Source organism: Hypanus sabinus, chromosome 18, assembly GCF_030144855.1.
Source record: "Hypanus sabinus isolate sHypSab1 chromosome 18, sHypSab1.hap1, whole genome shotgun sequence".
In the NCBI taxonomy this organism is placed as follows: domain Eukaryota; kingdom Metazoa; phylum Chordata; class Chondrichthyes; order Myliobatiformes; family Dasyatidae; genus Hypanus; species Hypanus sabinus.
This window is the reverse complement of record NC_082723.1, coordinates 41471017-41493711: the sequence shown is the minus strand read 5'-3', so window position 1 is coordinate 41493711 and position 22695 is coordinate 41471017. Positions and strand designations below refer to the sequence as shown.

The window sequence follows — 22695 nt, the reverse complement described above, 5'->3', positions numbered from 1 at the left end:
AAGTCCCTTTCAGCCGTGCATCAATGGATAGATAATTGGAGCATGAAATCAGTTCAGCATCTCCTTCCCTAATGCTTATTTCCACCTGGCAGAGAAAAGTTGTTGAACTTTTTCCATTAAGTCAAATGGTACAAGTACCAACTGGACCTGAGGAGGACTTCTTAGGGAAGAATTGAGATAATACAGTAACATAATAGTTTTGGAAAGAAGAAAGTGCACTCTTTCACATACTTATTGCTTTCCTTCTGTTTTCCCTTTCCCATGATGGATCATATTATTTTTAAACTTCACTTTATACCACTATATTTTTATAATCATTCATTTGAATAACAAGTTCAGTTGATATTGTCATATAATGAATGATTTCATAAGATATATTTTGGATGTTTCAAATCTATTTGGAGTTATGAAGCAGAATTCATATTTGTATCACTAGTGCATTTACCGAGGAATTCAGAAAAAAGGAATGCAACATAGAAATATAATACTATGATGGGAGACAGGATCTTTACCATTTTTAAACACAGCAGAGAGTGCAGCAACTCAGTTTTACCGGATTTCCTGCATTTCCTGCTTGTGAGTTCATCTTCGGGAGAAGTAAAATAAAAGAAGCAGCCAGGCTACAGTGGTAGAAGCTGTGTACATAGCTGTAATCCCACTCCTATGAAGAGAAAAGAGGAAGTCTGCATCAATTACCCTGGGGAAATACTTCCCAATGTCATACAAAATCAACATATACTAATTAATTTAGCTCTATTTATCAAAAATTGCATTTATTAAGACCGTTCTTTGAATTATTCAATGCATAAAGGTAACATTTGGTGCATTATACATGAGCTGGATCTTTGATAGAGCTATCCAGTTAGTTCCATACTTCTGACCTTTCACTGTAGCCCTGCAAATATCTGTTTAAATATTTATCCAATAATCCTTTCAAAAGTACAGTTGAAACTATTTTTATTACCTTTTCAGAGCATTTAAAAAGTATAGTAATTTACAGTCTGAAACACATTTCCTCATGTCACCTTTGGTTCCCTTGCCAATCACCACAAACTTATGTTCTCACGTTACCGATGCTTCTACCAGTTGACAATTTATTTTAATTTACTCTATTGAAACAATTCAATAACTTGAAAATTTGTATCAAAAATCCTCTGCTGATCCAGGGAGAACAACTCTAACCTTTCCATTTTATTCATATAAATTAAGTTAATCATCCTTAGTTCCATTCTCATTCACCTTCCCTGTCCTGATATGTTGTATAAAGGTTGGCATGCAGAATGCTCCAAGTGAGCTCCTATACAATTCTATGAAGGTTTAGCATAACTTTCCTGCTTTGAAACTCTTTTAAATTTGTATCATTTACTTTGTCTTCCAGTTCTTGTTCTCCTTACCAAAATATACTTGACTATTTCACTGTTTTCATTTTTATGCCTTTGTCTGGTCAATTGACTACATTGTAAATCTTCCTGTCGGTTTACCACATTTCTGCAATTCTTGTCTTTCACCATTTTTAAAATGATGTACTGTAAGCCTAAGTACATAATTGACAGAGTATAACCACTATACTCCTAGTGGTCACTTTATTGGGTACATCTCCACATCTGTACATTAATGCAAATACATAATCGGTCAATTATCCATCCATCTAGTAAACTCACTAGCACAACTGGCCTGGGTTGCCCTGTTGACACATCACACAATAGTGAAATGCAGCTGTTACTGAAAGTAACGTCCATCAACTTCAACCCTCTATCTGCTGAAGGCAGCGCCTGCATGTTCGGATCCGTAATCTGGCCTGCCGCCATCTGAGCGTAGTCCACGCCCAAATGGACAACACCACTGAAGGGCAGGGAAAGGCAGTCAGCCACAAGGTTACCCTTCCCCACAACAGGCTGGATGTCCATGCTGAACTCTGAAATATAAGAAAAATGGCACTGCTGTCGAGCAGACCAAGGTTCAGAGACCTTAGTCATAGCATATGTTAGAGGCTTATGATCCACAAAAGCTGCAAACAGACAGCCCTTTAGGAGAAAATGAAAATGCTGCACTGTCAAGTACAGAAGCTCACAGTCAAACATGCTGTACTTGTGCTCGCAGGGGTAAAACTGACGGCTAAAAAAGGCCAAATACCATTGACCAAATGCTCATGCACCGTGTCGATTGCACAATCCAATCTGTCTGTGGTGAGAGCGATTGACACATCTAGGAGAGGGTGCACTAGCAGCATTGCATTAGACAATGCCTGCTTAGAGTCTGAGAATGCCTTGGACCTTTCCTCCGTCCAGTCCATGATGTACTCGGCCACTTCGCTTTGACGACAAAACGTGGATAAAAGTTCACCATGCCCAAAAACTCCTTCAAGACCTTAACAGTGACTGGCTGAGGAAACCGATTATTAGCTTCAACCTTAACTGGGAGGGGAACCAACACCGCTGCACTGATGCAGTGTCTGAGGAAATCAACCACGGTCAGTCCAAACTGGCATTTCACTGGGTTGACGATAAGACCATGCTGACTAAGGCGTTCAAAAAGGGTACACAAGTGTAAGGGATGTTCATCCCTGAAAGAGCTGGTCACCAAAATATCATCTAGGTAAACAAACAGGAATGCCAAATCCCTGAGAACACTGTCCATCAGGCGCTGAATGGTCTGGGCCGCATTCTTCAGCCCAGATAGCATTCAAAGGAAAACAAACAAACCAAATGGCGTATTAACCGCAGTTTTAGGAATGTTACCAGGGAGGACAGGAAACTGGTGATAACCGCAAGTGAGGTCCACCTTCAAGAGAATAATTTTCCCTGCCAGGTGGGCAGAGAAATCCTGGATATGCAGGATTGGGTATCAGTCAGGGGTCATGGTGTCGTTGAGGCAGCGGTAATCATCACATAGACACAACCTGCCCCCAGCTTTTGCACCATGCGTAGGGGGAAGCCCATGGACAGCTGGGCCACCTGGTGATGTCAGGGACTCCATGGCATCAAACTCAGCCTTGGTGACAGCTAGCTTCTCCAGGTTGAAGCGCCTGGCACTGGCATGAATGGACAAGCCAGTGGTGAGGATGTGGAGCTCCACCCTGTATTTAGCGGTGGAGGAAGAGAAGATGAGCAACTCAGTGAGAAGGCGCAGGAAGTCGTTGGAAGCAGAAAAGTAATGGACAACTTTGAAGTGACAGTGGCACTGAGTGTGGCAGAGAAGGAGTAGAATAGCCCTGCATTGACAAGGCGCCAGTTCTGGACATCAGTGAGAAGGCTGTTGGTGCAGAGGAAGTCAGCCCCCAGCAAGGGTGTAGACACAGCTGCCAACACAAAATTCCAGTGGAACTTCTGCCTGCCGAAGCACAATGCCATCTCTCACTTACCAAAAGTCCAGGTGGCGCTGCCACTCACAGCTTGGAGAGATGGTCCATATTCCCTCACTCGTACGTCCAATTTAGACGCAAGCAGGGTGCTCACCTGAGCGTCTGTGTCACAGAGGAAATGGCACCTGGAAAGAGAGTCTGTGATGAACAACAAACTGCCTGACCTGCTGACGCCCATAGCAGCTAACTGGGCGCCGGGTGTTCCGTTTCCCGACACCTTGAACATGTAGGGTGGCCAGCATCTCTTAGCTCTTGGCCCAAATCTCACACAGTAGAAATACAGGGCAGGAGACCATTGTTGAGCTGCAGCGATTGTTGCATGTTCAGGAGGCGGCAAGGCGGCAAAGTTGTCCAGCTGCATAGTCGCACAAGCCCTCTTGATGAGTGAAAACACCTTGTCAGCCTCTCTCCTTTGGAAAGAAATCCAGCCAGAGCCATCTGCACAACGCCTGATAGTTGCTGCAGAAAAAGCTCTCTGAAGATGAAACACAGCTGATGTCTAACAAGGAGAGACAACATGTAGTCCATCAACTCTGACGGCTTGGAGTCGCCTAAGCCAAGTAGTGAGAGGAGCCAACAGACGTGGTCAGACTTGGAAAGTTTGAATATCTCTAGAAGGAGTTGCTTAAGAGTCTCATACCTGCCAACTTCTGGAGGCTGTGTAGGACGCTCATCGCTATGGTCGCCATAGAGCTTTCTAACACTGCAATGTCACAGTAACATTTCTTGTCATCTTGTGAGATTCCCCGCACTGCAAACTGGGTCTCTGCCTGAGCGAACCACACAGCAGTATGTTCCTGCCAGAATTCAGGGAGCTTGAGAGCAACAACATTTGCAGTCATGATTGTAAAACGAGTGAAATCACTCTGGAATCATCAAGTGGAGCATTGGGGCAACAATGTAGGAGTGGTGACAAAGATCAAAATGAGTGTAATGGCTTCTAACGTACACTTTATTGAACCCAACCCTTAAAAGCCTGGGTGAATTCTGCCTAATTAAATTAAGGAGTCCATACACCGTTTTCTTTTCCAAGTATCCAGTGTGAAGTGGTCAGGTTGATGGAGCACCCCTGTCTTGCAAGTATTGAATGCAAGGCCCAACCCCTCATGTGCTTGGTTGAACAAGGTGTAGATGACTTGACTCTTAGACCCCTCATGCACAAACTTAATTATTATATGTGTACTGCAGCTCATCTACTGAGTTTGGACCTTGTTTCTGGAATATAGGCAACATAAATTGAAGAGTTTCCAGTCAGTCCTGTGGATTGGCTATACTTCAGCAAGAAACTTGTTGAAATCTAGATTCAACAGAGGCAAAAAAGATTTTAAAAATTGATTGACGTAACCTTGCTTAACACTGGTCTTCATTAAATTTGGCTCTGTTTGGGAACCATTAGTTAGGATCAGGGCTTCTACGCTGCGATGAAACAAACATAAGAGGAAGATAAATATCTGCAAGCAGCCAAAAGTTGAGCAGTCCCTCCAAAGCCAAAGATTTTAAATAGATCAAAGGAGATCACGGTTCTATTCTCCGCGTTTGTCCTGAAGTAGTTACATAGTGAAGATCCCATCCGCAGTGTTATGAGATATATGGAATATATTAATATTAGAGGAGCTTCTTTACTATCGGTAGAATAGTTTAGAAAGACCCTACTAATGACTTTCCCTGTGGAAGACAGAAGGGAGGTCCCCCTGTAATCACTGCAGTTGACTTTACTTCTGTACCCTAAGAAATTGAGGATTACAACAGCTTTTTGCCTACCCCCACTTCCTAGTGTAACAATCTGAGAAAGGTTTCACTGCCTAATGTAATGGTTTCTCTGTAGCGCAGTGTTTGGGTATGACTAGAGAAAATGGGGGCTTTGGAATGTGCGTTGGTCAATGAGGGGAGGTGTTTTTCTTTCTTGTGTGCCTGAGAGAAGGTTTCAGTCTTTTGTTGAGCAAAAAATGGAGAGAGAAGATGCCAGTACAGGGAAGTCGATTGGAATGGGGATGGGAATTGATGATGCCCAGGGGAAATCGATAGAGAATGAACAGATGGGAAAACAGTGAGCTCCAACATGTGCATTAGACTGTTTCATGAAAATGGACCCTTTTTCTTTTTCATTTTCTTTACTAACCCTATAGTCAAATAAAGAATTATTAAAGCTCAATCGTTCAATATTTGTTCAGCGGAAGATAGAGAGAGAAGATGCCAGAACAGGGAAGTCGTAGACTGAAGGATGGAATGGACTTGGAATGGAGTTGGGAGTCGACAATGGGAAAATGTTCATTCTCCATGGATTCCAACCCCCCCCCCCCCCCACCCTGGACATTGTCAAACAAAAGACCACAAAACCTTCTCTCAGACACACAAGAAAAACACCTCTCATCATTGGCCAATGCATATTCCAAAGCCTCTGTTATCTCTAGTCATAACCCAAAGACTGCACTACAGAGAAAACATTACATTAGGCAGTGAAACCTTTCCCAGATCATTACACTAGATATAGGCAATATGTTTATTGAATTGCGACAAAAAATTCTTATTAGTAAGCTTTAGAACTTCAACAGTGATACTATACTGTATGTTCCTCAGAACTTATTGCTTTTCAGTTAGCATAAGGCCTTTTCAGCTTCTTGTTGATCAGAAGTAGTAGCAAGGTTGGATCAAATAGATTGCTGTCAGATGGGTTCAAAGACATGAATATCAACAGTAGAGTCCCAAATGAGAAGATCTTTAATGTATTCCTTTCAGTAGTCACTGTGTGCCTTTCTGTCTTTGATTCTTGGTTCTATTCTGTCCATGAACTGGGACCTTGGGTGTTTGAATGATGGATGACCTTGACAGTTTTGAAAATTCTGAGCATGTATAACAGTAAATTACCAGGCTTTCTGCATTCTTTCCAATTATCCTGTTCTTTAGATAAAACTTTCTGTTGAATGTCTGCCTTAAGATGTCCATAGAGCTGTTTCTCTACCCCAAATGCACTCTGGAACATCCGATCTATGAATGCCATGCACTTACAGTTAATTGGCTCCTGGATCTCATTATTTTTCTCATCAAACCAGTTCTAGTACTATATCACCTACCTCCCACCAGACAAGCCCAGACAACTCCTTTTCCCTCAATTGAATTCTTAAGAAAAATAGTATTCTTTCATTTGTTTCATATTTTAGAAATGTTTAAATGATAGATATGGTCCCAAAGAACATTTCCATGAAGAATAGCTGACTGGGGTGTTGTGCCAATGGAGCCAGACCAATCATTCACAACACCTGGGACAGATAGAAGCTTGGCACGTAGTTATACTTGGTTCCTAGTGTTCACACACAGCTTGCTGCAGCCACACAGGAACATGGTCATCAGGGTGAGGATGACATTAGATACATTTTTCCAGCTGTTGTCCAGGACTTGAGCATTATGACTCAACTGATTCACTCCATCTTGGATTCCCAGATGAACTGAAAGACAGCCCAGGTGATTTCCAAGCTGGAGGAGTGAGGCAAGGGACACATCTGTGTCAAATACTGCAGTCCCAAGAGCACTTCCCACCTGATTACCAGGTTCTTCCCAGTATTGAGAAGGAACATCCTCCCCACAGTCACAATTTCTGTTTTATGTTCCAAATCCACTCAAGATAAATCCTGTTGTACAGCTCAGCACCTCTAAACCAGCTCCCCAGCATCTTCAGATATTCAGACTGGCAGTGAAAGGGACACTAAATCAGTCAGACCAGATACTGAAGAGTATGGCCTCATTCTTCATGAGGTTAACTATGGCTTCTAATGCCAACTCAAACTGGTCACAGATGCTGATGAATCAGCAAACTGATCTTGAATCTGTGCAAAAGATGATGGGACCCTCCACTTCTGGCAATACATCTCCCCCCGTTCCCCATACACAATGTCACCATTTCTGGCAACATCATCCCTTTTATTCTCTTGTCATTCCTGATAGCTTTAACACACAAACAGGTCATGAACAAGTGGGCAATCCTGCCTGACTCCAGACTTGATGGAGAAGCTGTTTCCCACCATTAATTTGCACCACAGATGTCTATATGGAGCAGCTGGATCCAATTCATGATTCGCTCTTTCTAAATGCATTAATCATTGTATGTATGTGAGAACTCCAAAATGAGGAGCTTCTCAGTTACAATATTTAATTTATTGCCTTCAGCATATTAAAACATTTCATGACAATTTACATACCAAGACAGATCACAAAAGCAAAAGCAAAAAAAAAATTGATACTGAGAAACAAAAGGAGATATTATGGCAAACAAGCAGTGTTTAGTCACAGACAGAAAAGCAAAAAAAAAGCAGATATGGAAATCAGAAATAAAACAGAAAATGGTGGAAATACTCAGCTATGGAGAGTTAGTCGATGGCAGGTCAACATTTCGAAATGTAAATTCAGCTTCTTTGTCTCCATAGATGCTGCCTGATCTGTTGAGTGTTGGCAGCATTTTTTGCTTCTGTTTTAGCCTCATCAAAGAAGTAAGTTAAAGGAAGAAAGGCATATTTCAAGATATAGACATTTAGAGAGGGAATCTAAAGGTGGAATGATTAAAATCAGGAATGTACAGCAGGTTGGAATTGAATTAGATTAGATTTCCCAAAGCACTGTAGACCAAAGGAGGTAGAAGAAGATAGTTGAGGCTATGACAGATATTGAAGGCAAGGATGAGAATGTTCAAATCAAGCAAATGTTTAATTGTTAATCAATGTCGATCAAGTTGGATGATGCAAATTTGGATACTTGCAGTGCAATTTTGGTTGACTCCATTTATGCATGGGGAACTGAGAAGCCAATAAGATGCATCAAAGTTTCAACACATAGAGGGTTAAGACAAAGGCATGATTAAAAGTTTCAGCAAATGGGACAAAGCAGGATGGAATTGGATGATATTCCAAAGTTAAAAAATATAAATCTTATTAATACCGCACACAAGTTGTTAAAAGCTCATTTTAAGGTCAAGCATAATACCAAAATCTCTGGCTCAGCTTCAGACCATTACCAGGGAGAGAAACATGCTTGGCTTAGGAACATGGTTTGTGCAGAGACCAAGGACGATAGCTTCAAACTTGATGTTATTCAGTTTCAAGAAATATTTATTCATCAACTAATGGGTGCTAGAATTTAGAACAAATCGCTTTGACTCTGGAACCTTGTTTTTCTTTAGCCTAACTAATAAAACACTTTTAACCATAATTCAACTCATTTTTTCCATTTCAGAAGTCACTCTTAAACCTTGTACATCATTATTAAATGCTTCAAACATAATACATCTCGATTGTCCTTTCAAATATAGACTGTTGAATAGTATGGGGAAGGCATATTCAAGAACAATCAGACTTTTTTTGCAATTGTTTGATTAATAGAATGCTATTGATATGAGAATTAATCACTTTGATTCACTGGGAAGTTGTCAGTAAATGAACAAAAGACAAATCTGAAATCAATCAGAAGAAAGTGAAAAGGCTTTCTCCCAAAAGCTCAATATACAGTCATTCACAATTCATCAAGCTTGAATAGCTGGCATTCTAGAAATCTCACAATTCTCCAGTGAAGGTTTCTATTCTAGGGACATATTACATATAATGTAGCTCCCCATTTACAGAATGTCATTTTGGATCCTCTTAGTAGATGGTCATAGTATTAGTACTCTTAGAGTTTTCATGTATTTTACATTTCTTATTACTGAATTTTTAATTCAAAACATTTTTGGGTAATGTACCTCTAGATTAACCAATATATTTGACAAACCAGCATGTGCTTGATTACAGAGCTTTTCCTGTTTAAATTGTTTTAGCTGAAAATTAAAATCTGTCTCTTATACCTCAAAGAAGAATCGGAGCATCAAAGCAAGTGCACCAAAGCAGAAGCCCGGGCCGATTTGTTGCGTGTAGATGCTTTTATCTGGGTACAGGCCTTTTTTGTCTTTCATTTTTTTCAACTGAAAGTAAAAGCAGCAGTCATTCACCAACCTAATTCACATTTAAGTACTTTAAACCAAGCACTTTCAGTAAAATAATTAAAATGTGTCATCCTTCCACCAAACTCTTTGTACTTAGCATGATCATTTCACAGCCACTACCCCTACTTTTGGAATGGTGACAACAGCACATTCTCGCTCACTTTCTAAGTAGTTTTGAAAATATGCAAAATGTTATATAGAATTTCATAGAATATATATGCAGCACAAAAACATGACATACGAGCCAATCAGTTATCTGACATTTATCCTTCACTAGAGATATATACATTTTTAATCATTTTATATGCACATTTTCAATTAATTTTCCTTTGTGTGTTATCTAGGACCCTCCTTAAACACATCTTTACTATTTGCATCAAGAAAGTCCTATGATAGTGACACCCACATTTTTCTGTTAAAAAGTCTGCAGAGTTCCTCATTTTATTTCTTGGTAACTTCTCAGTTGGGTGCATTCCCTTTTGCTCTTTGGCACAAGCAGAATAATTGTACCAATTCTATCTCAATTCCTGTGTAACTTTAAGAATTTTGATTAAATTGCCCTTAATTTTTTTCTTCTAAAATGATAGAGATTCAGTCTGTTCATTACTGAAAGCTATAATCTAGCAATTTTGGTGTCATAAATCTGTCTTTATATCCATTCTATTATTTGGTGAATCAGACCTGTCCAGGTTGCTCCAAATATGGTGTAACTAAGGGATGATGCAAGTTTAGTGCAACTGGTCTACATTTTGCTTCTCCCTTTTAGCACATGATTTGCTTTCCTTTTATGTATAGCTAATTTTAGTACACCTTTTTTACCACTGTAATGTGTGATTTAATTTTTCTCATCAAATTGTAGCTGAATTGTAACACTCGATTAATTTTACAAATAATCACTTGTGATCATTAGCAATGTGACATAGATTATTTAATAAAAGATAAAGTTTGTAGTTAAGATTTTCTTTCACTCTATTTCATAAGAAGCTGCTGACTATAAGCACTAGAAATGTTAACGCGCCACCAAGTGGATGTAATTCTCTTCATATTTCTCTACTTATTGAATTCAGCACAGTAATGAGCTTCCTATGGGGGGTCTCCTAAGCACTTTAAGCAAGATAGGGTCAGAGCATAATTGAATGCAATCTCACTTACTTTCTACCATGAAAAACATTGGGAAAAATTCAGGTAACCTAAATAATTAATGAATAATAATTGTAAGGGAGCTAAGATCTCTTACTGTAATGGGACATGAAGAAAGTAACACTCAAGGATAGCAATTTTTACTTAAGTTATAAGAATTTCTGGAAATATTTTCACTTATTTGAAAATCAAAATTGACTAACACAGGAACCCTGAGCTTCCTGTGCTTTCTACTTTAGTTCTCCATACCATTCTGTCTGTGGCCTCTTGCACTGTTATAACAAACTTGAGGAACAGCAGATCATCTATCATCCAGGCATGTTGCAGACTTCTTGACACTGCTGAACTCAACACTTCCAATAACTTGCTTCCCCTGTCTATATCACAAATAGCCATTTTTGCTGTAAATTATCTATCTGTAATATGGGCTTGTTTTCTTGCTCCCTCTCCATTAGTACACCTTGACTTTATTTGCAACATATCACACTTCTCTGTTATCCTGACTGCCCATAATTAACCCATCTCCACATATATTCCTTTTATCTAACAAATGCCTCCCCTGCCTTCTCTTCAACTTAAAACTAAATTTTTTCTCCCTTTCTGTTCACATAAAATGTCTTCCACAAGAACTGCAAATACTATTTTTCTTTCAGCAGGTGCTATTTCCACCTTTTTCTATTTTTTGTTCCTCATTTTATTTTTTAGTGATTATTTCAATTTAAAAGCCTTTTCTTTAATAGTCTTCCACGTAGGTAGAATTACTAGTCCTGACTCTTTTCAAGATCTTGTACTGGCTATCCTCAATATTTTTTCTCCAAGAAAAAAGAGACCCAGCCTAGGATCCAAAGGCCAGATAAATAATTGCTTCATTATCTTGCTTCTAAGCTGCCTATGAAACTAGTGAAGCATAATATAGGGGGAAAATCAGAATAAGGAAATGGCCACAAAGACTTGTAAAAAAGAAAAATTCTACATACAAATTTGATAGTTATTATAAAGACAGCTGTTCCAATTGGTCCAGAATAAACTCCATAGCCCCATCGATCTTGATAGATGCGCACAGACATTGTCAGCACTCCAAAAATAACCAAAGTAGACCTTTTTGGTTCCTCAAATTCAGCTAGTGCTAAATAGCAAAGAAAGGAAAGAAATATTTTGAATTTTGTAATTATTTAATGGTTCACACAAATTACAGTTAAGTGGACAAAACTACTGGTAATTATGCATTGCAAAATTATTAAACTATAATAAGATTAACACTTTAGGTAATCTGCTGTATACATCTTGGTAACTAGCAGACAGATTTTCTATTATGTGAGAAATACTCATTTTGCCTTGGAAATTTTAATCTCTCTATGTGCTTTGTCCACCCATGAAGAATCAATTTTGAATTATCTGGAATCAGAAAAGTACACATAAAAATGTTTGTATAACCAACCACCCAATCAACTAAAACACTTTACAAAAAACTTTATTGCACTGTGGTATCCCAATTTGTCCTTACTGACTGTGATCCCTAATAATACTAATCCCATTTGCCTGGATTAGGCCCATATTCTCTACTCCTTTCCTGTTCAGGTACCATCTAAATGCATAAGTATGAAGTTGCAAAATATCACTATATCACTATATCTTCAACTACTTGCTCCTTTTCTAGTTATACCACTTAAATAGTCATTGCCTAATGGATTGTGTCATGCTTTGGGGGCCATTCTTCATGTGAGATTATTCTTGATTGTGTTTCCTTGAGCTGAATAGCCTTCTTTTGCACTGTAAAGTGATTCAATGTAAAGTAAGGAGTACCATGTGCTAATTGAATTAAAATTTAGTTAAATAATTGGATACACTTTCTAGCTAGGAAGTCAGAAAACATTACTAGAACATTGAATATAGTATACAGCACAGGGCCAGGCCATTTAGCCCACAATGTTCTGACGAATCAGCTAAAAGCAAATCAAAAAACACCCTAGCACTAATCCCTCCTACCTATACCATGTCCGTATCCCCCCATCCTCCTTATATTGATGTGCCAATCCAAACATCTCTGAAAAGCCTCTAATGTATTTGCCTCTACCACCACATGAGGCAATGCATTCCAGGCATTCACAACTCTCTGAGTAAAAAACCTACCTCTCACATCCCCCTTAAATCTAGCCCCTCCCACTTTGCAATGCATGCTTCTGGTATTAGACATTCCAATCCTGGGAAACAGATACTCTCTGTCCACTCTATCTATGCCTCTCATAATCTTGTAAACCACTATCAGATTTCTCCTCAACTCCAGAGCAAACAATCTAAATTTATCCAGCCTCTTGTGATAGTACATGCTCTCTAAACCAGGCAGCATCCTGCTGAACCTCTTCTGCACCCTCCCCAAAGCTTCAACATCCTTTCTACCGTGGGGAGGCCAGAAATGTACACAATACAGTACTCCAGATGTGGCCTAACCAGAGTTTTATAAAAGTCTCCTGACTTTTGAACTCAACAGCACTATTAATAAAAACAAGCATTCCATAAGCCTTATTACTAGGACTAAGCAATGTATTTGCTCTCCATAGAAAAAACAATTAAGCTAATTGACAAGAGTTAAGCCAGCACCAAAAATGCTATGATAGGTAGTCGACCATTGAATAGAAACTGAATTTAGATTTTTTTTTAATATAGTCTCTATTATCTAACCTGATTGTATTATCTGGTTGTATTATCTAACCTATAATTTAAAAAGTAGTTATTATGATTGATATCAATTTAAAACAGTCAATTATCTCTGAGAGGAAAGACTGCAATATAAAGACCTGGAAAATACTGGGCAATCGGTACAATATTTGCCCCACAGACCATTCATCAATAATGATAACACTAAATGTAAAAAGCAACATAAAATCTGCAGTTCTGGCTAATATATCTGATGACATCTTTAACATGTAAGCTGCTAAATACTGCTAATGAGTTTTAATAAGAGTGCACTTCAGCGTCAGTACTCCCAGTCTTAAGAATAAAAAGTAAATACATTTTCAAACCTAGTACAGTACTTGAGATTATATAATTATCTAACTATTCAATTATTTATTCACCAAAAAAAAATCCTGAACTTTAGTCAATGCCTATGCAAAGATTTATGCAGGACACAAATGCTGGATGAACCCAGCAGGCCAGGCAGAGGCTTCAGGTCAAGACTTCGACTATACTTTTTTCTACTGATGCTGCCTGACCTGCTGAGTTCCTCCAGCACTTAGTGTGTGTTGCTTGGATTTTCAGCATCTGCCGATTTTCTCTTGTTTGAAATCTGCACAAGAACTTCCTTCAAAATTACATTCAGCATAACTTCACAGAAACACCATTCAAAAGCACATTTACTGTACATACCTGCACACACTCTATAAAGAAACATGTCTAACATATGTACTTGACAATCTTCCTTCAGAAACTTCTTCATTACTACACAAGGTCTCTTCAAAAATTTGTTCAGGTGACAGATAGTCAGATACCCTCACAAACACTCTTCAACACTTCTATTCACACTCTCCCTTCAGAATCACAATCATGTTAAAACACCAATTCCTTTTAGAAATAAATTCACAATATAAACACAAGACTCGCTAATGAATCACTTCCATATCAACATACAAACTTCCTTGAAAACATATTTACTATATCTATCTATCCTTAAGCTGCCTTCATCACATCTACACAGACTCACATTCATCACATGTACATACAAACTGCATTCAGGGATGCAGAAATCTTTTCTTAAACATTTCAGTGATTTTACTTAAATATTTCTGATTATGCAGAGATGTTTTTGCTTCAGGCTCCGTTCAGTATTGAGATTCATGGAAAAGTGAAGTCAATTGCATCTTTGTACTTGCTATCCAATGCCACAGTGTGTGCTGGGGAACTCCTGTTAAGACAACAGAGCCATTTACTTTGTCTATTCTCTTACAGGTGGAGTTCGCAAATAACACATACCTAATAAAGTGACCCACATGGATAAGGCTGTGCCATAAATGCTGAAATACTGCAGAATGTCATGCCGCATGATACATAAAATTGTCAGCCCAGGACCTTCACAAGCGTGGAAAAACTATATGGGTGAAAGAGATACAGATTTAATACATAATAAGCACTAAATAAAAGAGATGAAGGAGTTATATTCATTCCATAAAATAGAATGGATAAAAATTACACAAGTTACACTCAGGAGGGGCAATCCTGACGTCAAATAAAGTTGAATGCTTGTTTGGTCATACCTTCACAACTCAGAGTCAAGAAAATAGAGAAAAATTCACTTGTGGCACACAATTGTTGGTGACAACAGGACTTCAAATTTCAAAGCGCAAAGTAAATTTCTTATCAAAGTACATTTATGTCACCATATATAACTCTGAGATTAATTTTCTTACAAGCATCCACAATAAATCTGAGAAACACAATAAAATCAGTGAAAGACCACACTCAACAGGACAAACAACCAATGTGCAAAAGACACCAAACTGTGCAAATACAAAAGAAAAAAAAACAATAAATATCGAGAACATGAGATGAAGAGACTTTGAAAGTGAGCCTATTTGTTGTGGGAACAGTTCAGCACCTTGTTATAGAAAAACCCTAAGGGTAAATACAAAAAATGAAAAAAATTATTTCTTCTCACCGCAATGAAAAACATTGTGAAGAAGTAAACCATTGCCTCCATATGGAATCTCCGCTTTGCTGCAATTGTAATGATTGGGAGAAAGACCAGACTGCTGATAGTTGGAAGGAGAAGTTTGGCAATCACAGCCCCCATCTAAACATCCAAAGAGGATCAAGAATTAAAAGCAAGCATACATCATTAAAAGGTTGTAGCTTCTTGAGCACAAATAGGTTGAGACGTACCCTATCCTGCTGGTTGTTGAATGTTATAAAGCAGCTGCTGAGAGACCTTTAAAATTTTAAAGTCCAACACTTAGTTCCTTCTAACACGTCATTGAAGCCTAACAGCTGCAGCTCACCAAGCCTCTTGTAAATGGACCAGAGAACCAATGGCTCATTTATTGGAAACATCAGAACATTTGTCATTGTTTTTAATCCCACTGAGCATTTGCTACATTAAGATTCAGACCCTAACATGGTGCTAACACAGAACTCCATGGTAATGTGGTTTCTAAAGCATAATAAGTCTTGGTAACAATAAAAATAACAACATTTTATGTGCAAATCTAAAATTAAACCAAATCTACTTTCCAAACAGGATTGCATAATGGAAGCAGTTTCAACATCATAAATTCTTTCTTAAGTTTATCTAAGATGTTTTAACTGACCTAGAAAGAGATTTGAAATAAGTCACCAATCAAAGTTAACATTGATTATGATTTCTGTGTAAAGATGAATCAGGAATAATGTAATGCACTAAAAGACCTCATGAGAGTTATGATCACAAGAGTTCATTTCAGAATAGCACCTGTCTGGAACAGCAACTGGCTGCAGTTGGTTGGTACTCATATCAAACAGCAGTTCACAAGAATAAATACCAGCAAATGTATTTCCAGGCTTTCACCACACCAAATGCTTTTACACCAAGCATCATAGTGTATGTTCCTTAAAAATCTAAAACTTTTTTACTCAGGTAATAACCACTATGTTATTATGTTAAGTATTAACACTCCAATACCATTCATCACAAAGCTAACTAGTAAAATGCCACCAATTCTCTGCCAACCACTCCAATACTATCTTGTCTAATACCAATCACTCCTACTCCATATCAAACACTATACCACTTTAGATAAAAAGTCATCTAATTGAAACATTAACGGCTTCTTCCACAAGTATGATCTGTCCTAAGAACTTACAATTATTTCTGTTTTATTTCAATTTTACATCATTTTTCTGATTTTTTCCTTATCCTTCTCCAATATTAATCACTGAAGCATTAAAAATAGCAACCCCAAACACATATAGCAGCTTCTCCGATGCCACTCAGCAGAATATCAACCCGGTGCAACATTAATTACTCAAACACATCTCGAAGTCAGTCCTCTAAGAGATCAAAGATGACTAGTTCTCTGTTCAGTTTTGTGGCTTCTGAGCTGTCTAATGAGGCCAAAATAGGAACTGTAACCTTCCACAGATGGAAGAGGCCATGGGTGGTAGGACAGGCAAGAGTTTAGTTTAGGTAAGTGTGCTCATTCTGTCACTTATACGGGTCTTCTGTGTGTTCACCATATAAGCTCTTGAATGCTTTTTCTCCACCTTGGCTGACATCAGTCAGATGTTACCAGGAGTCAGATCTGAACAGAGCTGTGGTAGCCTAGGCTTTGGGAGGGCTGCGAATGTGGGTAAGATGTGTGGCCTGAACCATGGCTCAAGGATGTGGGCCAGGGTCTAATACTAATTTTAAAAATGCCAATAACTCTAATACCGTAACTCTAAACTAACCCTTTAAATATCCAATATGATTGTTTGACATTCCAATATGAACCACTGAAAAAACTGCAAAACCAGCTGTTGCTTTACTAACAGTATAATACTATATATTCCATTTCATCTCACCTATAGACATCTACTCAAGTACTAAGTAATGTTATCAACCAAAATTGAAAAAGGTGAATACAGGATTAAAGGTGTTGTATTTGAATGTGTGCAGTATATGGAATAAGGTAGATGAATTTGTTGCATAGTTACAGATTAGCAAGTATGATGTTGTAGGCATCACTGAATAATGGCTGAAAGAAAATTAATGTATAAGGATAAACATTGCATCAAAAGGTTAGGCAGGAAGGCAGGGGGTGGCAAGGCTCTATTGGTAAAAATCATTAGAAAGATGTGACATAGGGTCAAAGGAGGTTGAATCATTGTGGATAGAGCTAAGGAACTGCAAGGGTAAAATGACCCTGAAGGGAGTAATATACAGACCCCCAAACAGTAGTAAGGATGTAGTCTGCAAGTTACAACAGGAGAAAAACAAGGGATTTCAATATGCAGGTAGATTGAGAAGATCAGATTGATACGGGATTCCAAGAGGGGGAGCTTCTAGAATGCCTACGAGATGGCTTTTTAGAGCAGCTCATGGTTGAATCCATGAGAGGATCAGCTATTCTGAATGCTGTGCAATGAACCAAAATTGATTAGAGAGCTTAAGATAAAAGAACCCTGAGGGGTAAGTGATCATATGATTGAATTCACCCCGAGATTTGAGAAAGAGAAGCTAAAGTCAGATGTATCAATATTAGAGTGCAATACAGAGGTATCAGAAAGGAGTTGGCCAGAATTGATTGGAAAAGAAGGGAATACAGCAGAGCAGCAATGGCTGGAATTTCTGGAAGCAATTCGGAAGACACGGGATATATGCATCCCAAAGATGAAGAAGTATTCTAAAGGCAAGATGTCACAACCATGGCTAATAAGGGAAGTCAAAGCCAACATAAAAGCCATAGAGAGGGCACATAATAGAGCAAAAATTAATCGATAAGTTAGGGGATCGAGAAGCTTTTAAATTCCAACAGAAGGCTACTAAATAAAAATTAAGAAGGTGAAGATGGAATATGAAAATAAGCTAGCCAATAATATTAAAGAGGATACCAAAAGTTTCTTCAGATAAATAAAGTGTAAAAGAGAGGCAAGGGTAGATATCAGACCTCTGGAAAACAATGCTAGAGAGGTAGTAATGGGGGACAAGGAAATGGAGGATGAACTGAATAAGTATTTTGCATCAGTCTTCACTGTGGCAGACATTAGCAATTTGGTGGATGTTCTAAGTGTCAGAGGTCATTAAGTGTGTGACGTCACCATTACTAGAGAGATGGTTCTTGGGAAAATAAAAGGCCTGAAGGTAGATAAGTCACCTGGACCAGATGGTGTACACCCCAGGTTTCTGAAAGAGGTGGCTGAAGATCTTTGAAGAATCACTAGATTCTGGAATGGTTCTGGAAAATTTGAAAATTGCAAATGTCTCTCCATTCAAGAAGGAAGAGGGGCAGAAGAAGGGAAATTATAGGCCAGTTAATATAACATCAGTGGTTGGGAAGATGTTGGAGTAAATTGTTAAAGATGTGGTTTTGGGTTCATGATAAAATAGGCCATGGTCAGCATGGTTTCCTCAAGAGAAAATCTTGCCTGACAAATCTGTTGGATTTCTTTGAAGAAGGACTAGAATATAAAAGCAAGGATGTAATGTTGGGATTTTATAAAGCACTGGTGAGGCCTCACTTAGAGTATTGTATGCAGTTTTGGGCCCCTTATCTTAGAATAGATGTGCTGAAACTGGAGAGGGCGCAAGAGAGATTCGCAAAAATGATTCCAGTGTTAAACGGCTTGTCATTTGAAGAATGGTTGATGGCTCTGGGTCTGTATTCACTGTAATTCAGAAGACCAAGGGGTGACCTAATTGAAACCTATTGAATGGCGAAAGGCCTTGATGGACGTGGAAAGGATGTTTTCTATAGTAGGTGTGTCGAAGTCCAGAGGACACATCCTCAGGATAGAGGGGTATCCTTTTAGGACAGAGATGAGGAGAAATTTCTTTAGCCAGAGGGCAGTGAAGATGTGGAATTTGTTGCCACAGGCAGCTGTGGAGACCCAGCCTTTATGTATATTTAAAGCAGAGGTTGAAAGATTATTGATTAGTCAGGGCATGAAGGTTTAAAGGGGGAAGGCAGGAGATTAGGACTGAGAGGAAAAATGGGTCAGCCATGATGAAATGGTGGAGCAGGCTCAATGGGCCAAATGGCCTAATTCTGCTCCTATATCAGCCAACAGAAGCAACAACACAGGACTACATGCAACCTAAGGTTCAGAGGCAGCATGCTATTGACATTAGCAGGCAATCCCACAATGAATCAGATCAAAGAGCTCGACAGTCCAGCCACACCCTGTCATGAATTGTGGTGGGTACCAAAACAAAGAAATGCTGGGGGCTCCGTAAACATCTTGTCAGAAATGATGGTAGAAGTGAACATACCAGTTCAAAGACAACACTGAAGAATTCACTGAAGCAAAAAAAAATGCAGAAGTTAGTTATCTGAAACAAAAAGTGGAAAATTCAGAAACACTGCCTTTCAACCAATTCAATTCAGTTTTTGTGATATCAAAAGCCAATAATATGAAATCCAACAAAACAGCTTTGGTGATATATACTTGCACTCTTCTATAACCGCAAAGTAGATGCAAGAAAATTGTCTCGGTCGATTCTGTTCATGAAAACCACTTCTATTCTTATATCTTCCATTTCTATCCAGAGGAAGGATAAGGCCCTCATTGTCCTAAACACTCACCCATTCTTGTTCATTAGATCTTCTTCTGTAATTCCATTCCATTCCATTACCATATGCAACTCTCAGCTCCCATTAGCATTTCTGACTCTGTGAATCATGCTTCTGTTTCCACCAATACCTTACCATGTAACTGCAGGAAATACAATACTTTTTTAATTGTTCCCTAACATCTGGACATGTAAATACACATTCCAGATAAAGCTGTGCACTGCATATGACACTTACAATATGGTCTCTTTACATTGAAGAAAACCTCACTGATTAAGTTATCAATTTTGCAGAACACTTCTATTCAGTCTGCAGATATGACTCTCTGAGATTTCCATTGCTTCACACTTTAATTTGCATTCTGATCTCTTTAATTTCCCCTCTGACACTGTTCCAACACCAACAATAAGGAGTATCTTTATCTTTTGACTAGATATGTTACAGCTCTTAAGACTCAACAATGAATTCAACAATTTTATGTAACTAACCTCTACTTTATCAGTTCTGATGAAGCATTCCTTGGATGATCCAGCAGTTTCCTTCGCTAACTTCCATTCTCATTCATTTTATCTAAATATATTCTCTACCAACAAATCAGCATCAATTATCAGCACTTACTTCACCACCCTTTCATGTTGACATTAATAAAATCTATATCATTTGGTCTTTCCTTGCCTCCATGCTGTGCTCGCTTCACTCTTCATCACAACTTGGCATATTTCTTAGCTCTGATGATAGCTCATTTATTGAAATGTTAACTCTTTCTCCACAGATGCACTCTAGAGAATTTTGTACCTCCATATATGTAATTTTTACTTTTGTTTGCATTACTAGTTACTCCAGTAACAACTGCTTCATTATCAGCTTCTCAATGACAATGGCTTTATTACATATAAGCAAGAATAAAAAAGAGGTCCTATTCAAAAGCAACAGGTTAAATTCAGTATCTTGAGCACCCTAATACTTCTCCCGTTGAGATTCCACTGAGCCACCTGAAGTACAGGATTATTTAGGCTCTAATTATAGAACGAATGTGGCATGGAAACAAAAGCAGAGACCAAAAAATGAGCAAGTGAGCCGGAACAGGATGACAGAGGCAAAGACTGGGAGATGGAAGACCAAAGATTAAAATGCAGAGGCAACAAATCAGAGGTGATCAGAAAGATGAGATAGTGGTGAGAGTCGAGAAATAAAGCAGTGTACAGGAGACATACAAAAATGAGTTGCAACACACACAAAATGCTGGAGGTAATCTGCAGGCCAGGCAGCATCTATCTATGTAAAAAAGTACAATTGACGTACAGTACAGTAAAAACACAAGTACCCTTCATCTCGATCCGAAATGTCGACTCCAGGTTACTGCAGGAGGTGAGACAAGACATTGCTGATCCTTTGGCGATTATCCTTGCATCCTCACTGGCCAAAGGAGTAGTGCCAGAAGATTGGAGAGTGGTAATTGTTATTTCTTTGTTAAGGTAATAGGGATAATCCAGTGAATTATAGACCAGTGAGGCAAACTATTGGAGGGAATTCTTAGAAGCAGTGAGGCAAAACTATTGGAGGGAATTCTTAGAAGCAGGATTATGAGCACTTAAGAGAAGCATAGTTTGATTAGGGATAGTCAGCATGGCTTTGTGAGGGGCAAGTCATGCCACATGAGCCTGATTGAATTACTTGACAACGTGACAAAAGCATACAATGTAGTGTATATGGATTTTATTAAGGGGTTTGGCAAGGATCCCTATGGTAGGCTCATTGAGAAATTTAGGAGGCATGAGATCCAGAGAAACTTGGCTGCATAGATTCAGAATTTTTCCAGGGATAAGTAGCTAATACAAGGCAGCATACTTTCAAGAATGATTGGAGAGAAGAATCGGGGAGTGTCAGAGCTGTTTTTTTTTTACACAGTGAGTGGTGGGTGAATGAAATACACTGTTAGGAGTGGTGGTACAGGCAGATTCATTGAGGGCATTAAGAGATTCTTAGAGACCTGGATGAAAGAAAAATAAAGCATGTTGTGGGAGTGGAAGGGTTACATTGATCTTGCAGTGGGTTAAAAGTTTAGAACATCATCGGCTAAAAGGCCTGCATTGTGCTGTAGTGTTCTATACACCCATGCTATAATTTATTTTCTTTTCATTGAATAATCACCCTAACAGAGTTCATAATTAAGCTAATGGAGTATATACAGTACTTTATCAGCCCTTAATAACATAAATTCATAAAAAATTTTAAGGTGAATAGGAGAATAAATTTCTTTATGCTAATACAGCAGTTGCCTACCTGCTCCAGTAACCTGGATTCAGTCCTGACTAATGATACGGCCTGTGTGATGGTTTCACATTCTCTGTGTGAATGTGTGGGCTTCAACAAACTGTTTTGCCTCCCAGAGGTACGTGGGTCAGTAGGTCAATTGACCACAGTGGGTGAGTGACGAATCTGGGAGGTATTAGACATGGGAGAATAAATTGAGTGTTGTTTTCTTGAAGAGACCTGGATGAATTGAGGATCGATCAGCAACTGTGGGTGGGATGCTGCAAATGAACTGAGAGTGGAAAAACGGCAGTTAGCCAGTATAAAGAGAGGGTGTGTGATGATAGGGGCAGAGCCGATTGCTGGCCCGGCGATTTGTTGGTCAATGATGGGCTGAAGGCCCCGTTTTCGAGCCGTCTCGCTCTGTAAATCACAAAGGGGGGCTCGCCACCATTGTCTCACTTAGCCGCAGGCACATTCTGTGAGTAAAGAAAGAGCGGGCATGGGGCTGGGGGGTCCCGGCACCGCGCCCCGCCGCGGACCCTCGACGCCGGGCGGTCAGTACGGCGGCTTTCCGAGGGGAGGCTCGTGCCTGTCACGTGGCTCGGGTCGGAGGCGGGAGACAGGACCCGCGGCATCAGCAACGCACGCGCACCGGCGCGCTCGCACAGCAGGCGAGGCTGAACTTGGCGCAAGCGTACTGCGGCCGGAGGCGGGCAGGCGGGTTGAGTGGGAGAGGC

At 39.2% G+C, this 22695-nt stretch overlaps 1 protein-coding gene across 1 annotated transcript; it reads right to left on the bottom strand.

The window, feature by feature from the left end:
• Positions 1–517: 517 nt before the first annotated feature.
• mymk (myomaker, myoblast fusion factor) lies at positions 518–22548 on the bottom strand. The gene is made up of 6 exons (XM_059993512.1): positions 21986–22548; positions 15115–15249; positions 14433–14547; positions 11441–11589; positions 9186–9302; positions 518–661 (listed from the first exon to the last, which is right to left on the bottom strand). The coding sequence occupies exons 2-6, from the start codon at positions 15247–15249 to the stop codon at positions 518–520; spliced, it is 660 nt and encodes a 219-aa protein (XP_059849495.1). The 5' UTR covers positions 21986–22548.
• Between the last annotated feature and the right edge of the window lie 147 nt (positions 22549–22695).

Bases quoted from the DNA above. Each gene is read 5' to 3' on its own strand.
- mymk (XM_059993512.1), bottom strand. From the start codon at position 15,249: ATGGGGGCTGTGATTGCCAAACTTCTCCTTCCAACTATCAGCAGTCTG. The intron at 14,548-15,114 runs GTGAGAAGAAAT...TCACCCATATAG, and splicing joins TCACAATGTTTTTCATTGCG to TTTTTCCACGCTTGTGAAGG. The intron at 662-9,185 runs GTATAAGAGACA...TTCTCTTCATAG, and splicing joins TGCTCCGATTCTTCTTTGAG to GAGTGGGATTACAGCTATGT.